At 50.7% G+C, this 23094-nt stretch overlaps 1 protein-coding gene across 2 annotated transcripts in view; it reads right to left on the bottom strand.

The window, feature by feature from the left end:
* Window positions 1–1729: 1729 nt before the first annotated feature.
* Window positions 1730–23094, bottom strand: part of GPD2 (glycerol-3-phosphate dehydrogenase 2) — a 59888-nt gene continuing 38523 nt past the window's right edge. The window contains exons 8-19 of one of the 2 annotated variants that reach the window (XM_056496746.1): window positions 21244–21388; window positions 16340–16533; window positions 14567–14701; window positions 13727–13902; window positions 13154–13285; window positions 12171–12329; window positions 10770–10882; window positions 9897–9975; window positions 9709–9807; window positions 4974–5318; window positions 4247–4295; window positions 1730–4080 (exon numbers count right to left, since the gene is read on the bottom strand). In XM_056496746.1, coding sequence (XP_056352721.1) covers window positions 5193–5318; window positions 9709–9807; window positions 9897–9975; window positions 10770–10882; window positions 12171–12329; window positions 13154–13285; window positions 13727–13902; window positions 14567–14701; window positions 16340–16533; window positions 21244–21388 — 1358 coding nt within the window. In that variant the 3' untranslated portion in view covers window positions 1730–4080; window positions 4247–4295; window positions 4974–5192. Of the gene's footprint in view, window positions 4081–4246; window positions 4296–4885; window positions 4902–4973; window positions 5319–9708; window positions 9808–9896; window positions 9976–10769; window positions 10883–12170; window positions 12330–13153; window positions 13286–13726; window positions 13903–14566; window positions 14702–16339; window positions 16534–21243; window positions 21389–23094 lie in introns of those variants that run through there. The other variant, XM_056496747.1, reaches the window with a different exon arrangement.

Genomic DNA, 23094 nt, shown 5'->3' with positions numbered 1-23094 from the left:
TCTACCAGCTACAGGGCTCTAGATGAGGATTTTTTTACATTCCTAAACGAGAAAAATCCTGACCTTTCTGCAATTCACAAGATTTTGATGCAAGAAAGCAGAAACCTAAAGGAAGGGGAGAAAAAAAAATCCCAGGAAAGAATCCCTGCTTCCTGCTCCCTCCTTCCACAGTTTAACTGAAGAATCTCTTAACACCAAACCAAAATAACTTCAGTAGCAATAATCAGTTTTTAAATTCATATGAAAGCTTTATTAGTTGTTCCATGCACAATTTAAAAGAGAGGAGACAGATTTGCAGACAATTTGGGGAGAAACAAGCCCTCTTCACCTGGCCCCCACACTCCTCTTCCTCCCAGGAAATTACAAATTAGAGGAGTGCAGGGGGGAGAGAAAAGCAGTAATTTATGAAAACACAGTACACCATAATTTTGCCATTTTTCTGCAATAAGGATGGCAAATGATTCATGGGGAAAAATGAAATATATTCCCCTGTCAGCTCAATAGATCCAAGATTTACAGCTCCTCGACTTGGACAGGAACAGCTCTGCTTGCATAGGAATGAACTGCAAATCAGTTAATTGGAGAGATGCAAAAAAATAATAAATGAATCTGTGCAAAATAAACAGAGCAACGATTCGGGAGAGGAGGCGAAGGGCAGCGTGGCCCCGGTTTGTCCTGGCACAGGGACAGGAGCTCGGCACAGGGACAGGAGCTCGGCACAGGGACAGGAGCCCGGCACAGGGACAGGAGCTCGGCACAGGGACAGGTTTCACAGAGATCGATTCGGGCTGCGGGCCGGGGACAGGCTGAGAAAAACGCACTTTGCTTGGGGATGAGGGCGATGTGCGCCCACGGGGTGATGCACAGCTCACCTGGGAAATGTGGGATGTGTGACCCAATCCCATCCCTGCACAGCTCACCTGGGAAATGTGGGATGTGTGACCCAATCCTATTCCTGCACAGCTCACCTGGGAAACGGGGAATGTGTGATCGCTGCACATCCCTGCACAGCTCACCTGGGAAATGTGGGATGTGTGACCCAATCCTATCCCTGCACAGCTCACCTGGGAAATGTGGGATGTGTGACCCAATCCCATCCCTGCACAGCTCACCTGGGAAACGGGGAATGTGTGACCCAATCCCATCCCTGCACAGCTCACCTGGGAAACGGGGAATGTGTGATCCCATCCCTGCACATCCCTGCACGGCTCACCTGGGAAATGTGGGATGTGTGACCCCAGCCCAGCCCAGCCCAGCACATCCCATCTGCAGAGCTCACCTGGGCACTGCAGGATCCCTGCAGGATTCCTCACCTGGCACATCCCAGGGCAGTGCAGGATTCCTCACCTGGCACACCCCAGGATCCCTGCAGGATTCCTCACCTGGCACACCCCAGGATCCCTGCAGGATTCCTCACCTGGCACACCCCAGGGCACTGCAGGATTCCTCACCTGGCACACCCCAGGGCAGTGCAGGATTCCTCACCTGGCACACCCCAGGGCAGTGCAGGATTCCTCACCTGGCACACCCCAGGATCCCTGCAGGATTCCTCACCTGGCACACCCCAATGTCTGCCCCCACTCCCCCTCCCTCTCTGAGCCAGCCCTGCTCAGCTCTGAGCTGAGAGGGGAAATCTCCCCACCAAACCCATCCCTCCCCTCGTGCTTCTCCCCAAAGAAACTCCCCCAGGTATTTTCACACCTGCCACAACAAAGTGCCAGCCAAAGGAGAGTTTTTAAGCAGTTTATTGGTTCATGCTTCCAGTCCTGACTCAGTTAAAAACAAGGCACATTAAATACACCCTCTTATTGCTCAGTAACGCATGCGGCTCATTCCAGACATCAAAGGGAATAAATAATGGCAGGAGAACACCAGGACAGTTATAAAATAACAACCCAGCTCCAAACACAGCATTGAACAGGCCAGGCTGCAACAGGAACCTGCTAACAGACCTAAGTGCCACGGGTACACCTGCAGTGTCTGTAACACATTTACAGACCCCCCTGCCCACAGGGGCAGTCATTTAAAATACAGAACACCCACTGAAAAGCCAGAAATCTTTCACTTCACCAAAAAACAAAAACAAACAAACAAACAAAAAGAATAAAATAATCCCATTCCTGCTTTCCCATCCCAGATCAGCACAGCAGGACAGTGACATCACCCAACTCTTCCCACAGTGCATTCACATAAAACCCCAAAGAGCAAAGCCAACACTCCTGCAGACACAACAGGGGGTAAATCCACGCCTGGGAGTTCTCCATGGGCAGGCTCAGCTGCTGGGGGAGCACATGCAGCTGGCCCTGTCACTGCAGGGCAGCAGGAGGTGACACAAATGCCTGGGACACAAAGCACACCCATGCCCAGGGACTCACAGAACCCACAGCCACATTCCAGATGCAGGATCAGCAAAACAGAGAACAGAGAGCATACTTTGGGTACAACACAGAAACCCTGCTTTCCAGGTAAATTCAGGTTATTATTTTAACAATGCCAGTGGAGAATTTCTCTTTAAACTGTACAAAAGCTGTTCAACAGTGAAAATATTTTTTATTTACAAAAAACCAGTTCAATATTGGAAATATTTTTTCTTCACATAGGCTGGAAAAGGTCTTGTGACTTGTTTTTTTTCCCTTTAAACTTTTGTCAGTAGTGGAATCCTGAAGCCCTTCCCTCATCCAGTGAGCCAGAATGACTGTGTGTTACACATTCATTTCCCTCCACCCTGCAGATGTGTGAAATCTGTCACTGTGGGGTTGGAAACACGAGCATTCCATCCTTCACCTGAACCTTCTGGAAGCCAGCTCAGGAGGAAAAGCCTCCAGGAGCACAGGAACAAACCCCCTGTGCTCACTCAAACACCCTGTGGTGTCAGAGTGCCAACCCCCTTCCTCAGCCCCTGCTCGAAGCACAAAGCCAGAACCTGAACAACACCAGCACCAAAAAACCAAACTGGACATGCAAAAACCATCTGAACTGTTTCAGGAACTCATTTTAGGTCACTCCTGCCCTTTTCTTTTGTATCTGCTATTTTTCAACACCTGAATGTTTCATATCTTTTTGAAGGGCTCTGTTTCTGCAGCCACACAGCATCTGCCCTCCCTGAGCACATCCCAGCCCTGCTCAGCATCTCCACTGGGTCTGAGCCATCTTCCCTGACAAAACATCCAAGGAATCCTTGCTGCTCACTCCTGCCCTGCTATTTCCCACCAGTGCACGTGGTGATACCAGTTAAACACATCAAATTTTACTTCAGCAGGAATTCTGACCCCTGGGAAGCGAGGCTTGGATTGAGGTGCTCAGGGAATACAGCAGATGCCAAATGCAGCAGCAAACCAGATTTGCCTGCCTTGTTCTGCATCAGGCAGAACTCCCAGCAGCAGCAGGACCACAGGCAGGGCAGCAGTGCAGCAGACAGCTCCAGGGAGGGCTCCAGGCTTTGGTTTCCTCATTCAACCTGCTGAAAAACAGCTGCTTTTTCCTAGAAAAGTTAGCAGGATGCAAGACACACACTTGTGGGCTTTTTTCACTGTGTTTGAGCATTTTTAAATTAATATTTTAAGACTGTTGTGCTACCAGAACCTGCCCCATCATCAGGGTCTGCCCCAACCTTGAAGCACTTTTAGCATAAAACACCTTTAGCCTTTATTTCACTGCACAAAGCAGCACCTGCAGCCAGTGCCATGTATTAGAGGCAGTTTATTTGTGTTAACAGGAGACAAGGGAAGCTGATCCCAGCTTCCAGCTACATTATTACCTGGGGTGACTAATGCAGGTGTCTTGCCTGCCAGCTGCACTTTGAGTGGCCAAGCACTGGCACAGTGGGTACCAGGGCAAGCCCATCACCCACAGGAGGCTCAGGACAGGTGTCCAGCAGCCCAGCAAGGGCTGGGTGTGTTCCCCCACTCCAGAACAGCCTTCCCCCTCCTGCTGCTTGTCGAGATTTTGTGTGTGCAGAACTCAGCGTGTGCAGGGCAGGATTCACCCTGAGCACCGTGTGCCCTGACGGTGATGAAAGGGTTAATGGGCAAGGCAGGGTGTGCCTGAGGGAGCACCCAAACCCCTGCAGGGCAGCTGGAACTGCAGGACCTGCACAGCTGGGAGAACATCTGGAACTGCAGGACCTGCACTGCTGCACATCTGGGAGCACACCTGGCACTGCAGGACCTGCACTGCCGCACAGCTGGCAGCACAGCTGGAACTGCAGGATCCTGAACTGCTGCACAGCTGGGAGCACAGCTGGCACTGCAGGACCTGCACAGCTGGGAGCACACCTGGCACTGCAGGATCCTGAACTGCTGCACATCTGGGAGCACAGCTGGAACTGCAGGACCTGCACATCTGGGAGCACATCTGGCACTGCAGGACTGCACTGCTGCACAGCTGGCAGCACAGCTGGCACTGCAGGACCCTGCTGAACCCTGGGAGCACAGCTGGCACTGCAGGATCCTGCACTGCTGCACAGCTGGGAGCACATCTGGCACTGCAGGACTGCACTGCCGCACAGCTGGCAGCACAGCTGGCACTGCAGGATCCTGAACTGCTGCACAGCTGGCAGCACAGCTGGCACTGCAGGACCCTGCTGAACCCTGGGAGCACAGCTGGCACTGCAGGATCCTGCACTGCTGCACAGCTGGGAGAACATCTGGAACTGCAGGATCCTGCACTGCTGCACAGCTGGGAGCACAGCTGGCACTGCAGGACTGCACTGCTGCACCCCCGGCACTGCAGGATCCTGAACTGCTGCACATCTGGGAGCACAGCTGGCACTGCAGGACTGCACTGCTGCACAGCTGGGAGCACACCTGGCACTGCAGGACTGCACTGCTGCACCCCCGGCACTGCAGGATCCTGAACTGCTGCACATCTGGGAGCACAGCTGGCACTGCAGGACTGCACTGCTGCACAGCTGGGAGCACACCTGGCACTGCAGGACTGCACTGCTGCACCCCCGGCACTGCAGGATCCTGAACTGCTGCACATCTGGGAGCACAGCTGGCACTGCAGGACCTGCACTGCTGCACCCCCGGCACTGCAGGACCCCCCCACCCCACGGCCACGTCCCAGAGCAGTAAGGAGATCATTAATGAAGGAGACAATGACAAACGCACCAGAGTCTTTCAGGAGAGCTGTCCAGGGGCACGAGGAACCCCGGGGGGGCTGGGGAGCCCCGGGGGGGATGAGGAGCCCCCTCAGAGCCCCCCCCCGCTGCGGTCCACGGGGATGGCCTGGCGCCGCCGCAGGTTCTCCTCGGCGCTCTTCATCAGCACGGCCAGCCTGCTGCCCGACACACGGCCCTTCTGGATGGCACTCATCAGCTGGGGACAGGCACAGCGTCACCAGGGCTGCCAGTCAGCAGGGAGCACACACACCTCACCTCACAAACACAAACCCAAACCCAAACTGTGCCCCAGAGCCCGGCTGTGTCTTGGGCTGCAACACAGGATGTGACCAAAAATGTGGATTCTGTCCCCATCTGTTAACTCAGCTGGGGCAGTGCCCCTGATCTCCTGCACACATTATCTGCTCATGGGCCATCTTTAACCCAGCTGGGCAATCATCTTTATCTTCCCACAGCCCATCCTCCCTCCAGGAGATATCTCCTGTTCATGGCCACTGAGTCCCAGGGCATGACTGATAAAATTCCATCATCCCATGGGAGATGCTCCAGCCAGGGGAGGAGCCAAGCCTTTCCTACCCAGATAAAAACTGAGATTTGGAACAGCAGAGCAGCCTTTGCCACTGGATCCCAGAGGAAAACCAGAGCCTTCCACATCATCCCTGGAGCTTCAGAGGAAACTGCACCTTCTCCAGGAGCACTGCTCCAGCTGAACCACATCTGCCCCTGCAGGAGGATGCAGCCACCATTGAATGGGACTGTGCCAACACCCTGACTGACTGACGGGTGTCAGCTTGGATTCTGACTCTGGCAGGGCTGGGATTGTTCTGTGTAATACTGCATTTCTAGTTTAATTTTCCTAGTCAAGAACTGTTATTCCTAATTCCCATCTCTTTGCCTGAGAGCCCCTTAATTTCAAAATTACAATAATTTGGAGGGAGGGGGTTTACATTCTCCATTTCAAAGAGAAGGTTCTGCCTGTATTGGCAGCCACCTGTCCTTCACACCAGGACAGGTCTCAGGCTCCTTCACACTGCCCAGGAACATCAGACACTGCTTTGGACAGCCCTGGCTGCAGGAAGAGTGGAAGCACCAAAGCAGTGCACACAACCATCATCACTGGGGTTTTTCCCACCACATTGCAGGATGTGGGATAACCCAGCAGCTGCATATTATGCCAAAAGAGCAGAAATGAGAAAAAAATCTGGAACTTATAATAATATATTTAAGATAAGCTGAGTGTTGACGTAAATTCAGAGAGAAGGGGGAAAATGCATTGAAAGAACAGAAATAAGAGTATGGGAAAGGATACGGAATTTATAATTTATATATTATTTATAATGACATACTTTAAAGTAAATTAAGTCTTGTGGTGTGAGTTATAGTGAGGTGTTGAAATATAGAGATGGGGGAAAGTGTATTTGAGGAGCAGAAATATATGTATGATTATTCAGAATCTTTATTAAGGAGAAATTATTTTAGTGTTCCAGATAAAAAAGTTAAGAGAATTGTTAAAATATGTTCGAAAGAATTTTCCATATGAAGATGCCAATTGTGTTTTAAGTGAAACTTTCTGGGATCCAGTTGGTCTGAAACCACAGACTTTCTCTGGTTATTTGTAATATCTGAAGGATGCAGCTCACAGAAGATTCAGGATTTTTTTTCCCTTTAGGAAGAAATTGCTCCCTGTGAGGGTGGGCAGGCCTGGCACAGGGTGCCCAGAGCAGCAGTGGCTGCCCCTGGATCCCTGGCAGTGCCTCAGGCCAGGAACAAGTGAAGATCAGCTTTAGGGTCCCTCCCAGCCCACAGCAAGCAGGTTTTCATGATTCCTGATCCACCACTGATCCCAGACCTGCCCTTTTCCACCCACATGCCTTTCTCTGCAGAGACACTGTACTTGACTCCCACAATTCTTTCAAATCCAAATTCCTCTATGGACTTTTAAAACTAATTTGCCTTTAAGTCCTGGAAGCTGGACTCTGCTCCCTGCCAGTGGAAGCACACTAGTGCTAAGATTTCAGTTAATTCTTTTTTATCCCAGGGATAAAGCCAGCATTAGAGCTGAAATTACCTGCAGCCAGCTCTGCAGAGAGCGCTGGGGAAGCACTCTGCACTTGCCAAAGGCAATTTCTTACTCCCACTGACTGCAGGGATCCTTCCCAGTCCCCCCCTCCAGGAAAAGCTGCTCATCACAGCTGCAGCTGGACCTGTGCAGGTGTGCTGTGTCCCAGAGCCACAGGGAGAAGGTCAGTCCTGTGACAGACAGGGATGTCCCTCCTGCCCAGCCACCCTCCTGGGCCACCAAGCCTGGGGCCACATGCTTTAGAGGGATGGGATGGGATGGGACACAGGGATGGGACACAGGGATGGGACACAGGGATGGGATACAGGGATGGGATACAGGGATGGGATACAGGGATGGGATACAGGGATGGGATACAGGATGGGATACAGGGATGGGATACAGGGATGGGATACAGGGATGGGATACAGAATGGGATACAGGGATGGGATACAGGATACAGGGATGGGATGGGGTGGGATGGGCTTTGAGGTCCCTTTGAGGTCCCTTCCCACCCAAAGCATTCTGGCATTCCACGACTCCTCCTGATTTAAGCTGGGGTGGCTGCCTCTACATCACTGCACTGTGACACCAGGGCCACTCCCTGCCAGCCCACTGGGCTCCCCCAGCACCCTGCAGGTGGCCCAGGCCAGCCCTGCTCTGCCCCCAGCTGCAGAGCCAGGCAGCCCCCAGGCACAACCTGCTCTATTTTCCAGCACAAACCTCCACAAATATTTGCCCAGGGCTTGCTCAAGTTCTGCACTGAAACGCAATTACCTGAAAGTTTTCAGAAAGCAAACACCCAAGTGTTGGGCCCTGACTTAACAGATCCATTAAAAAATTAGACAAACATTTCATGTATTTTGCTCCTTCCATGGCAAGCCCAGTGGAAGGTTTCCAGTGCAGGTACAAGGCTGTCCCTTTGCAGCAGCCAGAGCCCAGCTGGGCTGTTCTCTCCATGCGAACAGATCAGCAAAAATTCCCAAAGCCATCCAGGGTTCTCCTTCCCCCCTGGTTTGTTTGGTTTGGTTTGGTTTGGTTAGTTTGCTTTGCTTTGGTTTTTCCCCTTCCCCCAAGTTCACTGCAGCTCCTCAGCTCAATTGCTGCATTTTAGGCAAATAAATACTCCTTTTTGCTAATGCTGGACACAACCTGTGAAAATTTTCTGCATTTAGATTCAACAATGCTGCTCTTATCCCCAGCTCATCTCCAGAGAGACAATTACCATTTCCTTTGCCTTGATCTTGTTTGTTTAACTTGACACAGTGAAGAAAGGGCTGACATTGACCAAAATCCCCAGCATTAATTTCTCTCCTGTTTGGCATTCATCATTGCCACTGGGCAGGGGAGGCACAGCAGGCTCTGAAATACCACCCCAAAAAAGACTGCTCAAACACCAGCCCAGCTGACAAACTGCATGGGCAGAGGGAGCACCCTCGGGTTTGCTTGAAAGCTCCCCAAAAAGCAGATGAATGTAATTTTTTCAGTGAGACTGGAATAATTTAGCCAACCCAGGAGTTAAAATGGGTTATAGGGCCTGGAGGGGCTCTAAATACAAGCTCGTTGTTTATAATATTCAGTTTATTATTTAGTTATATGGTTTTTTATTATTATGGTTATATTACTATTCATTATTATAAATATTTGGTTATTTAGTTGTTTATTATTCAGTTTCTTAGTTTACTCAATTTTATAACAACCCTTAACATCTGCAGATAAAGCCAGTGTGCACACCTGTGCCCTGCACCTTCCAGTGGATACCTGTATCATTCAAAATACATTATCTCCTGGCACACATTATCTGCTCATGGGCCATCTTTAACCCAGCTGGGCAATCATCTTTATCTTCCCACAGCCCATCCTCCCTCCAGGAGATATCTCCTGTTCATGGCCACTGAGTCCCAGGGCATGACTGATAAAATTCCATCATCCCATGGGAGATGCTCCAGCCAGGGGAGGAGCCAAGCCTTTCCTACCCAGATCAAAACTGAGATTTGGAACAGCAGAGCAGCCTTTGCCACTGGATCCCAGAGGAAAACCAGACCCTTCCACATCATCCCTGGAGCTTCAGAGGAAACTGCACCTTCTCCAGGAGCACTGCTCCAGCTGAACCACATCTGCCCCTGCAGGAGGATGCAGCCACCATTGAATGGGACTGTGCCAACACCCTGACTGACTGACGGGTGTCAGCTTGGATTCTGACTCTGGCAGGGCTGGGATTGTTCTGTGTAATACTGCATTTCTAGTTTAATTTTCCTAGTAAAGAACTGTTATTCCTAATTTCCATCTCTTTGCCTGAGAGCCCCTTAATTTCAAAATTATAATAATAATTTGGAGGGAGGGGGTTTACATTCTCCATTTCAAAGAGAAGGTTCTGCCTTTATTGGCAGCCACCTGTCCTTCAAACCAGGACAGTGCCCCTTGTACCAACACCCCAGGTGACACTGCCCTGGTGTCCAGCCCAGCCCTAAGCAAGGGGAGTAGCTCCCTAAGCTGTGTCTGAAGTTTAAACCAGGGCAGCACCTACCTGCAGGAACTCGTTGAGCTCCACCTGCCCGTTCTTGTTGAGATCCACCTCGTTGAGGATCTCGTGCAGGGTGTTCTCGTCCATCTGCACGCTGATGCTCTGCACACAACAAGGACAGCACGAGGGGCTCAGCACCCTGAGCCTCCCTCAGGCTGCTCCTCTGGGGCCAGGAGCACAGGGCAGCTCACCTGCAGCACACGCTGCACGTCCAGGATGGTGATGAAACCCTTCTTGTCCTTGTCGAACATGTGGAAGCGCTTCTTGTACCTGCACGGGAGGGGCTGGCACTGAGCTTCCAGGGCTGCAGGGACAGCAGCTCAGCAGCTCTCCTGCCTCACTGTCTTGGGGTGCAACACAGGATGTGCCCAGAAATGTGGATTCTGTCCCCATCTGTTAACCCAGCTGGGGCAGTGCCCCTGATCTCTGTGGGAGATATCTCCTGCTCATGGGCCATCTTTAACCCAGCTGGGCAATCATCTTTATCTTCCCACAGCCCATCCTCCCTCCAGGAGATATCTCCTGTTCATGGCCACTGAGTCCCAGGGCATGACTGATAAAATTCCATCATCCCATGGGAGATGCTCCAGCCAGGGGAGGAGCCAAGCCTTTCCTACCCAGATAAAAACTGGGATTTGGAACAGCAGAGCAGCCTTTGCCACTGGATCCCAGAGGAAAACCAGAGCCTTCCACATCATCCCTGGAGCTTCAGAGGAAACTGCACCTTCTCCAGGAGCACTGCTCCAGCTGAACCACATCTGCCCCTGCAGGAGGATGCAGCCACCATTGAATGGGACTGTGCCAACACCCTGACTGACTGACGGGTGTCAGCTTGGATTCTGACTCTGGCAGGGCTGGGATTGTTCTGTGTAATACTGCATTTCTAGTTTAATTTTCCTAGTAAAGAACTGTTATTCCTAATTCCCATCTCTTTGCCTGAGAGCCCCTTAATTTCAAAATGATAATAATAATTTGGAGGGAGGGGGTTTACATTCTCCATTTCAAAGAGAAGCTCCTGCCTTTATTGGCACACACCTGTCCTTCACACCAGGACACTCACTCACCTCTCAATGTCTGCAGGCTGCAGGGTGATCTCAGAGCTGTCTGTTAACTGGTCTGTTTTCACTTTGTAGCCCATCTCGTAGTACAGAAATGTTCTAGCAGCTTCAAGCTGCTCCTGCAATGGAAACCCCAAACCTGGGTATCTGAGCAACAGCAAGTTCTTACACTAGTCTTTGTTTTTTATACTTTATTATTGGGTGCTTCCCCTTAACCAGTACTTTCCTAAGGTCCCAAAATTAGGCAGATGTCAGCTGGAAAGTATCAGAAAGTTAAACTTAGGCACTTTTTACTCTTGGAAAAAGGTATCCAGGCTAGTAAAGACACTTAATTTCTGTGTAAATGCTTCCAGGACCATCCACACCTTCAGTCACACACAGTCTGTCTTCTCATTTCAGGAAGAAATTTTAGGCCAGCCCTACAACATGTCATTTCTCTCCAACTTGATATCTCAGTGTGAGGATTCACCCAGCTGTCCAAAATCAGAAAAAAAATCAGGGAGCTCAACACCAGGCAGGTTCTTTCCTTTGCTGAGGCAGATCTGTTGAAAAGTGTCAGTAAAGGAAACAACTGACAGGAACAGGACAGCAATGCCAAGCCTGCTGTCACTGCTAAGGCTGGGGAGGATACAGATCTTCCCCTTCCCTTTCACCCCCTGGCCCATCCCAACCCATTTCACAGCCATTTGATAAAGCTTTAGAATGAAATGCACCAAGTGACTCATTCTCCTGGGAATAAAACATCACTTGTAGTTTTCTACTCAACCAAGTTGCCCAGAAAGTTTTTTTTCTCTTTTTCCTAAAAATTATTTTAGACTGGAATCCTGGAGGGAGCACCTGTAACCCACCAGGGCCTGACCAGAACAGCAACATTTTCCAGTGCCAAAGGGACTGATAACAAACTAAGCCAAGCTACCACCCACATGAGAGAGACTTTTTGAATTTGTCCTCTCTTCAAAGCAGCAAGAAGCTTTGTCGTTTGATATTGCTCATTTCTTTCTGTGCTGAGCAGTTGCCTGTTGATTAAACAGGCTTTTTCCACTTCTCCCTTAAAAAACTTCTTCCCAAACAGATTAAGAAAAAAAACCAGTTGGGTTTGTTTCCTGGGGGAGATTTTCTCCCAAATTTGCCCTAAACCAGGACGGATCGCTAACACTGAAACCTGTCAAGCAGAATAAAGCAGCTCTGGCTGGAAAGGGCTTTGCCTGTTGAATAAACAGCTTTTTTCCCACTTCTCTCTAAAAAATTTCTTCCCAAACCGATTAAGAAATAAACTGCTTGGGTTTGCTTCCTCTGGGGGAGTCCTTTGGAGATTTTTCTCCCAAATTTGCCTTAAAGCTGGACAGGTTGCTAACACCGAAACCCCTCAAGCAGAACAAAGCAGCAGAGGCTGGAAGGGCTCGGTACCTTCTTCTTCTGGTCACACCAGTTGAGCTCCTTGGCCATGATGTCCACGATCCTGGGCAGTGCCTCCTCGGCAGCCTGCACGTTGAGGAAGGCCAGGCGCGTGCGGCGGGAGATGACGTCCACGGCGGTGCGCGCGTACTCCTTCACCGCGTACACCACCTGCGGGGGGTGGTGGTCTCAGTGTGCCAGAGTACCATCAGTGTGCCATCAGTGTGCCCTCAGAGTGCCATCAGTGTGCCCTCACTACATATTATACTATTGGCTTTGCACAATTATCGAAGTGAATGCTGTATGTACAGTGCTGAGGGTGTACTCCTTCACCGCGTACACCACCTGCGGGGGGGTGGTGGTCTCAGTGTGCCATCAGAGTGCCCTCAGTGTGCCATCAGTGTACCCTCAGTGTGCCATCAGAGTGCCCTCAGTGTGCCCTCAGAGTGCCCTCCATCCATCAGAGTGCCCTCAGTGTGCCAGCCATCAGAGTGCCCTCAGTGTGCCCTCAGAGTGCCATCAGTACATATTATACTATTGGCTTTGCACAATTATCGAAGTGAATGCTGTATGTACAATGCTGAGGGTGTACTCCTTCACCCCATACACCACCTGTGAGGCAGGGTGGTGCCATCAGTGTGTCATCAGTACATATATAATTGGCTTTTCACAATTATTAAAATGAATGCTGTATGCATCATGTTGGAAAACCCCAGACCTCTAGAACAGGGCTGGGAAAGCTCCCTGTTTCTTGGAACATTTTATAGAATCCACCTGGGATCAAATGTTTGTACATGAAGCAAAAAAAAATATGTGCTATACGAATATTTAATTATACATAAATATATTATATGTGCATATTTGGATACATAAAGTGTGCTCCAGGTACAGGCACAGAGAAAATCTTGGCCCCCTAAGGAAAGGGCTCAAGGAGATGTTTCAGGTGCTCATCCCAAGGACAGAATCACAGAAGGTGACATGGTTTTCCCACATACCTCAGCTTCAATGTAAGGAAATTCAGACACCAGACGTTTCCCAACAATAGGCCACCTCTTCCCTGTCACCTGGGCTATTTTGGCCACCTCAAAAGCCTTGTCCCCGTAGGTGGAAGCCAGGTGCTGAGCCACCTGTGGAGAGGAAAACAAACCCAGCATGCTTTGAAAGTGCATGAAACACATTTTCCTTGGCTATTCCCTCATCTCCAGTAACAAACAGGCTGCCAGGAGTGTTGGAGTGTGGGAGGAAACTCAGAGCTGTGGAGGCTGGACCAGCAGAGCCCTGCTGTGTCTGTGCCAGCAGGACAGAGCCCAGCTCTCCTGACCAGGGCTGCTGCACAGCTCGTGGGGTCTCCAGGGATGAGACTCGGCAAGTCAGAACCTTTTTAAGCAGGGAACAAGGTTAGGAGGAAGGAAAAATGGGAAGATGATGATGAACAATTACTAACTTTATTTCTGTTAGAACTCTCTCTGCCCCAGATCTGACGGGGCTCACCAGACCTGTGTCCAAGCTATGCTGGTGCTGGATTTAGGGGAAGAGCAAACCCCCCAAACAGAGGAGCCAGGCCTCACCTCACTTTCCAGCCCATAGTCCTGGACCAGCCTGATGTAGAGCGTGGGGCTCCAGTCCAGAGCCCCCTCCAGCTGCAGCCCCATGGTCTGGCAGGAGCCTGCCTGCAGGCTGTGCTCCCTGACGGCCGCATCGATGGTGTCCCTGGCCATGGCTCGGTACGTGGTCCACTTCCCACCTGGGGACACACACCTCGTTACTGGGGAAAGCAGGGAGGAGCTGTCACCTGGAAAGGCTGAGCTGGAGCAGAGACCAGGCAGGGCAAAAGGAATAAAACAGGGATTAATTGAAAGGATTCACCTTGGGCAGTGCAGAGCCTGGCTGGGGTTACACCCAAAACAAATCCAGGATGGATCCTGGTCACGAGTTTTACACTTTTATAAGTTTTGGTTCATATTGGGGTTAATTATCCAACCACAGCCCCAGGTTATGAAGTCTCAGCCCCCTTTTCCTCGCTGTTGTTTATGATTTTTGGGTACCAATTGTCCTTGACTCTCCAGATGGAAAGGAATTATTTTGTCCAACTACCCTGTGAAGAGAACTTACTAACACCTAATATGAAGTTTCAGAGTAACACACTAAGCAGTAGAGATTCTGAAAAATATAAAAGCTAAAGCCTAAGGCATCATTTCCCCCCTTAACAAGGCCTTTACCTTGTCAAGTTGTTACACACTACAGACACATCTCAGTATTTCATGTATCACATGATTGGTGCCAGGCTTGCCCCAAGCCAGTCCTGCTGCCACTGGCAGCGGTTTCTGGCTACAAGAACCACCTCTTGGACCAGACCCCAGCCCAAGATCCCTGCAGGAGGCACCCTGGGCAGCCCAGCAGGGCAGTACCTGCGATGGTGATGAGGCCGCTGTCGCTGACGGTCACCACGTGGTTCCGGGAGATGGACTGCGTGTCCTTGGAGTCGGGGTTGGTGACCAGGGGCCGGATGCCACTCCAGGCTGCCAGCACATCTCCTCTTCTCACTGTGAGAGCCACACTGAGCCCGGACCAGCCCCCACTGGGCACTGCCAAGGCTGCTGCACACCCTGCTGGGCCCTGAGCAGCCCCAGAGCTAGGGATGGGCTGGGCTGTGGAATCCCACGTTCACTGATGGTGGAAAAGCCCTCCCAGGCCAGGGAGTACAGCTTGTACCAATGGCCACCTTGTCACCAGCCCACAGCACTGAGTGCCACCTCCAGGTGTTCCCTGGACAGCTCCAGCCTGTCCCCCCTCTCTCCATGAAAATTCTTCCCAATGAACCTGAACAGTCCTTACATTACATTTTATAAACCACAATAAAGTTTGTTACACAAATGTAACACTCCCTTTCATATCTTCCAAGCTTGAAGGTTATTATTCCAAGATTTCCTCTTAACAAGTCATCCTTATCTACAGCCTAAGAGCAGTCACCAATTTGCTTTATACTGAAGTCTTTGGAACATGTTTTTAATACAACTTTCAAATGACCGATAATTGAAAAATCAGTAAAAGGGTGTAAAAAACATCCCCCAAAGAACAGGGAATAGATTTCCAAAATCAATGGTGCTCTGCCAACATGTTCAACCTGCCAAAATGAAGTGTTAATCACAGACACAAGATCCTGTATCAGGTTTATAAACTAATGAAACTCCAGAAAGCAGCATGTGTGACGCTGTAATTAAGCAGCTGGAAGGTGTCCAAGCCTGTGGAAGTTGATAACCCTGGCACTGGCTCTGCCAGCATAGGCAGGGCTGTCCAGGCTTGATATGGGCAGTGCTGTTGTTATTTCAGCTCCAGCCATCTATAATTGCACAGGAAAACCAGCCCAGGCCCAGCTGGGCTGAGCCAGAGGGACTGAACTCAGTGTGGGAAGCCCCAGAATGGCCTGGCTTGGGACAGACCTAAAGCTCATCCCAACCCACCCCTGCCACGGCAGGGACACCTGCCACCAGCCCAGGGTGCCCCAAGTCCCGGTGCCCAACCCTGCCAGGGATCCAGGGCCTGCCACAGCTTCTCTGGGCATCTGTGCCAGGGCCTCATCACCCTCACAGCTGAGATTTCTCACCAATATCCCATCTGATCTCTCTCCTAGTCACACTCCAATCTCCCTCCCTGCTCTCCTGCACTTCCAACACCAACTGCAGCTCCAAACACCCAACAGCAGCTTCCCCAGACCCTTTCAGAACTTCATACAACATGCAGACATCAATTCTCCACTTCAGGAAACAAGGAATTGAGCATTTCCCATCCCCAGACACTGGGTTTCCCTAAACCTGAGTGTGTTACAATGCTCCTGCCTGAGTGCTTTTCAGATTTATTTTAATGCTGCAGCAGAAACGCAGCAGTAAAAATGCTTTCACAGAATAACTGAAATAAAGCAAACCCTCACTCTGGAGGAATGACAGCTGCCCAGGGCAGTGGTGGAGTCACTGTCACCCTCCCTGGAGGTGCCCAAAACACAAGGGGAGGTGGCCCTGGAGGAGATGTAGTGGTGACAATGGTGGTGGTGCAGACTTCAGCCACTCAAAGGCACTGGTTTCACACAGCCAGACCACAGGTGCCAGTCCCACGAGAACTGCAGGCAGCAGCACCCCCAGGCTGCCTGGACTCCCCTCCCTGCCAGGGCAGCACCCCCAGGTTACCTTCCACGTCCGGCCCCAGGTAGTTGCGCACTTCGCTCAGGATGAAGTTGATGTCCTCCTCGGTGGGGATGGGGTGGGAGGTGACGTCTGTGGGGCTGTCCGTGGTCCCTGCGATCGTCATCTTCTCCCAGGGCAGGAAGAAGATCACTCTGCCATCGCTGGTGGCCGGGTCCAGCAGCCCCATGTTGTCAGGGCTGAAAGAGAGGAGGGGCCTGGCTCACGGCAGGAACGGGGCGGTGGCACCGGGGTCTGCCCTGCAATCCCAGTGCCAGGTAAGGACTGGGACACCACACCTGTTCTCAGGTAAAGGTGTCCATTAATAAATGAACAAATAATGGATTTCATGTGTGGTGAAATCCATTGTAAGTGTCTTGAATCCACTGAAAGTGTCTTGGGCTGCAAAGCAGGATGTGCCCAGCAGTGTGTGTTCTATCCCATCTGTTAAACCAGCTGGGGCAGTGCTCTTTAGCTTTCCCACAGCCCATCCTCCCTCCAGGAGATATCTCCTGTTAATGGGCCAGTTGTTAAAACCCAGCTGGGGCAATCATCTTTATCTTCCCACAGCCCATCCTCCCTCCAGGAGATATCTCCTGTTCATGGCCAGTGAGTCCCAGGGCATGACTGATAAAATTCCATCATCCCATGGGAGATGCTCCAGCCAGGGGAGGAGCCAAGCCTTTCCTACCCAGATAAAAACTGAGATTTGGGACACCAAGGAACCTTCTTTCCACTGGATTCCAGAGGAAAGCCAGACCTTTCCACATCATCCCTGGAGCTTCAGAGGAAACTGCACCTTCTCCAGGAGCACTGCTCCAGCTGAACCACATCTGCCCCTGCAGGAGGATGCAGCCACCATGGAATGGGACTGTGCCAACACCCTGACTGACTGACGGGTGTCAGCTTGGATTCTGACTCTGGCAGGGCTGGGATTGTTCTGTGTAATACTGCATTTCTAGTTTAATTTTCCTAGTAAAGAACTGTTATTCCCATTTCCATATCTTTGCCTGAGAGCTCCTTAATTTCAAAATTATAATAATTTAGAGGGTCCATTTAAAGAGAGACTCCTGCCTTTCTTAACAAACACCTGTCTTTCAAAGCAAGACACCAAGCCATGGCTTTAAACAGATATCCCAGAAGTTTGGGGAAGCCAGGCCCATGGATGTTTTTATGCCATAAAATTGTGGTGATTCCTCCAATCTGCCTGCACAACAAAGGTGAAGCAGGAGGGTGAGGGGTGGTGACTGAGAGGAGAAGGAGCACAAAGAAGAGAAATGAAGACATTTAAGGAATATCCTCGCAGTGACACTAAGCCTGAGTTTGTCACCAGCTGCCACTTCAGCAGGAAGGAACACCCACAGACTCCCGAGGGATTTGGAGCAGGGAACGTGCTCTGAGTGCCTCTGGATGGGCAGCTGTGCTTTGAGGAAAAAAGGCAAAAGACACTCAGTGGATGCTGCCACTCATTCATTTATCATGGCTTGTGCCAGTGCTACAGCAGAATAATTCAGTACAAGGATGAAAAACTGTAGTGCTTTGGATAGGAGATTTTAATTAATGTATCAGCTTTTTCTGGTGTAATGTAAGAAGGATATCCACAGGTACAAACCCACTGCCTCCTCCTCATGGCTTATTAAAAAGCTCTGCTTGTATTTCAGAAAACAAAAGGCTTTTATGAGCACTTCAAAGTAAACAGCTTTTATGCAGGAAAACATTGAACTGCCCCTTTTTTCCATCATTTCCACTTCAAGGACTGATGCTGACTCTCATTTAAGGTGCTGCAAACAAACATGTGCAGTCAGGTCAGGGCTCTTCAGGCTGTGCCCCTGCCCTTGAGACCCTGGGAGCACGTGGAGGGCAGGAGATGCAGATTTAGGAGGCAGCCAGGGACTTCAGGGGGGAATCACTCAATGGACTCAAATCCCAGGCAAAGTCTGAAGGCAAAGACCTGCTTGGGTGGGATTTACCTATCCAAGCTGAATGGCTGAATATTGCACTTTTAGGAAGCCTGAAGTGATTACTGAAGGGAAGTTGGCAATATCTGGTGGCAAGGCTGGGAGAGAGGCTGAGAATTTCATAGCTAGCATGTATATTAGACCCATTTTAGCTGATATTTATAGACAGCTTAGGCACACGGTGGCAGAGGTACAATCTAATAGGGGAAGTCAACACAGGTTTGGGAAAGGTAAATCACCTCAGACAAATGATTACTTTTTAAAATGAAAAAGCTGTTGATTTAGAGACAGAGGAAATCAGAGGTTTAATATACAGTATCAGAATTCAGAAACTTTATAGACAATTTCTTCAAAGTATGAATTATTTTTTTTTCATGTGATTTCATAAAAACTGTTAAAAACAAAGAAGAGGAAGAAGCCAAGACTTCAAACTAAGTTTACCCACAGCAGCTCTGAAGTGTTTTAGATTGCACAGCAAGTGCTGGGAAAACAGTTTTCCATGTGCCAATTATTTACTGAATCACTGATACCAGCCATCCTGGGAAGCTCTCTCTCCCTGCCCTTTGCCATGCCTGTTCCAGCTTATTTAAATAACTAAAGAACCACCCAAACAAATGCAAAATAAGGTGTTTTGCATCAGAAAGAAGCATCTTAACACCCAAACACTGGCCTTCCTGAGGCCTCAGGAGTCATGCTGCTGCACACCAGGAGCACCTCTGAAATGACATGGTTTTATGGGGCAGAATTCCTACTATTCCACCATGGATGGGAGAAGGAGGTAAAAGCCTTGTAGAATGGTGAGATTTCTCTTTAAAGATGGCTAAAATGGGAAAATTCAGGATTGGAAACTCCCACATGAAGCATAAAGCAATGTCTTTACAGAGAAATGTAGAGGTAAAAGCTCTGGGAGATCCATGGAAAGTCTTGGATCCATGGAAAGTCTTGGATCCATGGAAAATCTTGGATCCATGGAAAGTCTTGGATCCAAGGAAGATCTCCAGCTGAAGAAGCATTTCACCAAAGCACCACAAACACAATTAAAGAATGATAAAAAGTGACTTTCCATAGGGAAGAAGCAAGGTGCAACAGACAAGTTTACCTGGAAAGTGGAATGCAGAGCAGAGAGGAAAATTCCAGAAAGACAGGAACACCTGAAATTGCTGAGAAGGGAGAGGAAAAAGCCTTGCCTGCACAGACACATTCCAGACAGGAAGCCTAATTAATGAGGGGAGGAATTCTGGGACTGTTAATGAAGGACATCAATGAGTAAGAAACCCAGGGGGAGTGAATGCATTAGGTTAACATTAGTTTTACAAAATCTTGACTATATTTATAACTAAAACCCTCTAGCTGTTAAAAAAAAAATCATTTGTGTGACTGTGGGCCAAAATGCTGTAGCACATTGCCAGGGCACACGTGGACATGGTGAAATGCCAACCTTCCTGTGCTGAGCACTGTTCCTTGGCACCAGGAGAAGGAAGCAAGGCCTGATACCACCAAGATGAAATCCCACGAGTGTTTTCTATTTAGCAGACAGTTCCCTGCTCTCAGCTATCCCACTCCAAGGAAATTCAGGGCAGTTTTATCTTATCAGCTGTGCTCTGGAGGCAGTATGTGGGCAGATACTATTTTCCAAGGAAAGTAATGCCCACATGCTGACATACACTGGGGAACACGGAGAACGAGAATTCTCCACATTTCCAATTAAAATTATTGGGTTATTACAGAATAAATAAACCAGAGCTCTCGAGCATATCCAGCCTTCTTCTACTTTGAATTTACCAAGTGAGCCCAGGTTTTAAAGCTTCCCATGTTTTTGTGCAGGGCCATAAAGCTAATCACACACATCCTCCTCCTGGCATATGAGGAAATTGGGATTACAGCCCATTTCTCCACATTTTTAGTACTTTAAAGCAGCTATCAGGTCATTTTACCATTTTTCATGGAGAAAGATACAAAAATGAAAAAAAAAATCCAACAACCCAAAGAGAGTGCAGGGGTGATTTTACACCAGGCCAAAAATGTCTCAATTCTGCAGCGTGTGGTGGTGTCCTGTTGGGACAGGAACACCCCAGGGTGCACTGGAAGGCTGAATTCCCATTCTGAGCAGGGCTGGGGAAGGCATTACTGCAAGGGCACTGTATCAACACAACTGGGCTAAGTCCATAAAGGGGAATTTCCATTAGGATGCTAATGACTTCAGGAACCAAAGGTAATATTTGAGTTCTGACTGACAAGGCTGGCTGGGAGAAGGGGATTTGGCTTTGCACAGCAAACAGGGAGAGGAGCAGGAGACTGCAGGGAGCAGAGAGCCACAGGAACCTCTCCTGGAACAAGGAGGGCACGTCCTGTCCACCAAAACCCCACGGGGGGTGGGTGGGCTTGGGGCCACAGCAAACCTGGTTGTGTTACTTCCATTGCCCATGTAGTAATTATTATTTCTGTTTATACTGCCCATTCTATCCCTTATTCTGTGCTTCTGCCTTCTCTGAGCAGGGCTCAGAGTCACTGCACAGGGAGCTTCACATGCAAAGGCAGGCAGTGAGCAAGATGATCTTTAAAGTCCCTTCCAAACCCAGACCACTCTGAGATTCCATGATTTAACAGGACAAGAGCTTCTGTACGAGGGTGGAAGGTTTTACATGCTCCCTGTTTTCCTGAGGGGGTGACAAGCAGCAGCACACTCAGCTCAAAGGCATCACTGAAACAGGTGCTCTCACAAGCCTGGGGTTGTGCTGCCTAAATGCCTCTGCTCAGCAGGAGCTCTAACCAACAACCCCACGGCTGCAGTCTGCTCTGAACAGCTGAAATTGCTCTTTGGCCAGCGCAGCGCCAGGATCCTCTTTAAGAAACACAAATAGAAATCAGGACCAAACTGTGCAGCCCGCGGCGTGTCCCAGCTGACAGGAGCAGCAGCAGCGATGGCAGAGGGCGGCAGGGCAGCAGCCTCACCTGTAGTAGCCAGGCATGACGATGTGCACGCCCGCGCTGGGCTGGCAGATGTTGGGCACCTGCTCATCGTCCATCTTGCGCACCGAGTCCGTGAAGGGCCCCGTGGCGTTGATCACACACTTGGCTCTGACATCGAACTCCTTCCCTGGAAGGAGCAGATCAAGCACACACCGTTTGTCTCCTGCTCTTTGTTATTCATCCCTGAACTCACCCACTGTAACGTGTACCCTGCGTGTCTGAACAACAGCTGGGCTGGCTCCTGAAAATTAACTAAGTGTTCACCCAACAGCAGAGCTGGGAGAAAATGTTTTAGGGGGGAATTCCAGCTTATCTGTAAGGGCAGAAGAGAGGCAGGTGGGATGGAGTGCTGAAATGTGCCTCCCAAGAAGGGAGATTGCAGCCTGCAGAGTGGGTAATGGGATCCCTGCTGCACAGCACAGAGCCTTTCCCAGTGTCAGCCCTGCCTGACGCCAGGGCTGGGCCGCACAGCTCAGGCTGGCCTGCCAGAGCACCGGGGTTTGAGTGGAACTGTGCCACGAGTGGGAGCTGGGTGGCACTAATGGCACAGCCCAGGAAGATGGCTCTGTGCGGGCTCAGGGCTGTTTGCAGATGGCAGCGGCCCCGCTCCTCCCTCCCGTGTTAGCCCAGGGTGTCACTGTCCCTGCAGCACCATGCCACACACCCCATGCAGACCCCATACACCATACACACCACACGCAGACCCCATACACTCCATAAAAACCCCATACACACCCCACACTCACTGGTGAGCACATCCCGGCAGCGCACCCCACAGACCCCATACACCCCATACACATCCCATACAAACCCCACACACCCCATACAGACCCCACAGACTCACAGGTGAGCACGTCCCGGCAGCGCACCCCGCAGACCCCATACACCCCATACACACCCCACACACACCCCATACACCCCATAGACTCACAGGTGAGCACGTCCCGGCAGCGCACCCCGCAGACCCCATACACCCCATACACACCCCATACACCCCACACACACCCCATACACACCATACCACAGACTCACCGGTGAGCACGTCCCGGCAGCGCACCCCACAGACCCCATACACCCCATACCCCATACACACCCCATACAAACCCCACACACCCCATACAGACCCCACAGACTCACAGGTGAGCACGTCCCAGCAGCGCACCCCGCAGACCCCATACACCCCATACCCCATACACCCCATAGACTCACTGGTGAGCACGTCCCGGCAGCACACCCCACAGACCCCATACACACCCCATACCCCATACACCCCATACACACCCCACAGACTCACCGGTGAGCACATCCCGGCAGCGCACCCCGCAGACCCCATACCCCATACACCCCACACACACCCCATACACCCCATACCCCAGACTCACCGGTGAGCACGTCCCGGCAGCGCACCCCACAGACCCCATACCCCATACACACCCCATACACCCCACACACACCCCATAGACTCACCGGTGAGCACGTCCCGGCAGCGCACCCCACAGACCCCATACACCCCATACACCCCTTACCCCATACACATCCCATACACACCCCATACACCCCATACAGACTCACTGGTGAGCACGTCCCAGCAGCGCACCCCACAGACCCCATACACCCCATACACACCCCACAGACCCCACAGACTCACCGGTGAGCACGTCCCGGCAGCGCATCCCGCAGACCCCATACACCCCATACCCCATACACACCCCATACCCCATACACCCCACACACACCCCATACACCCCATACCCCAGACTCACCGGTGAGCACGTCCCGGCAGCGCACCCCGCAGACCCCATACACCCCATACACACCCCATACACCCCACAC

This window comes from Oenanthe melanoleuca, chromosome 7 (genome assembly GCF_029582105.1).
Source record: "Oenanthe melanoleuca isolate GR-GAL-2019-014 chromosome 7, OMel1.0, whole genome shotgun sequence".
Classification (NCBI taxonomy): Eukaryota; Metazoa; Chordata; class Aves; order Passeriformes; family Muscicapidae; genus Oenanthe; species Oenanthe melanoleuca.
The sequence above is the reverse complement of the archived record's forward strand: the minus strand, read 5'-3'. Positions and strand labels throughout refer to the sequence as shown.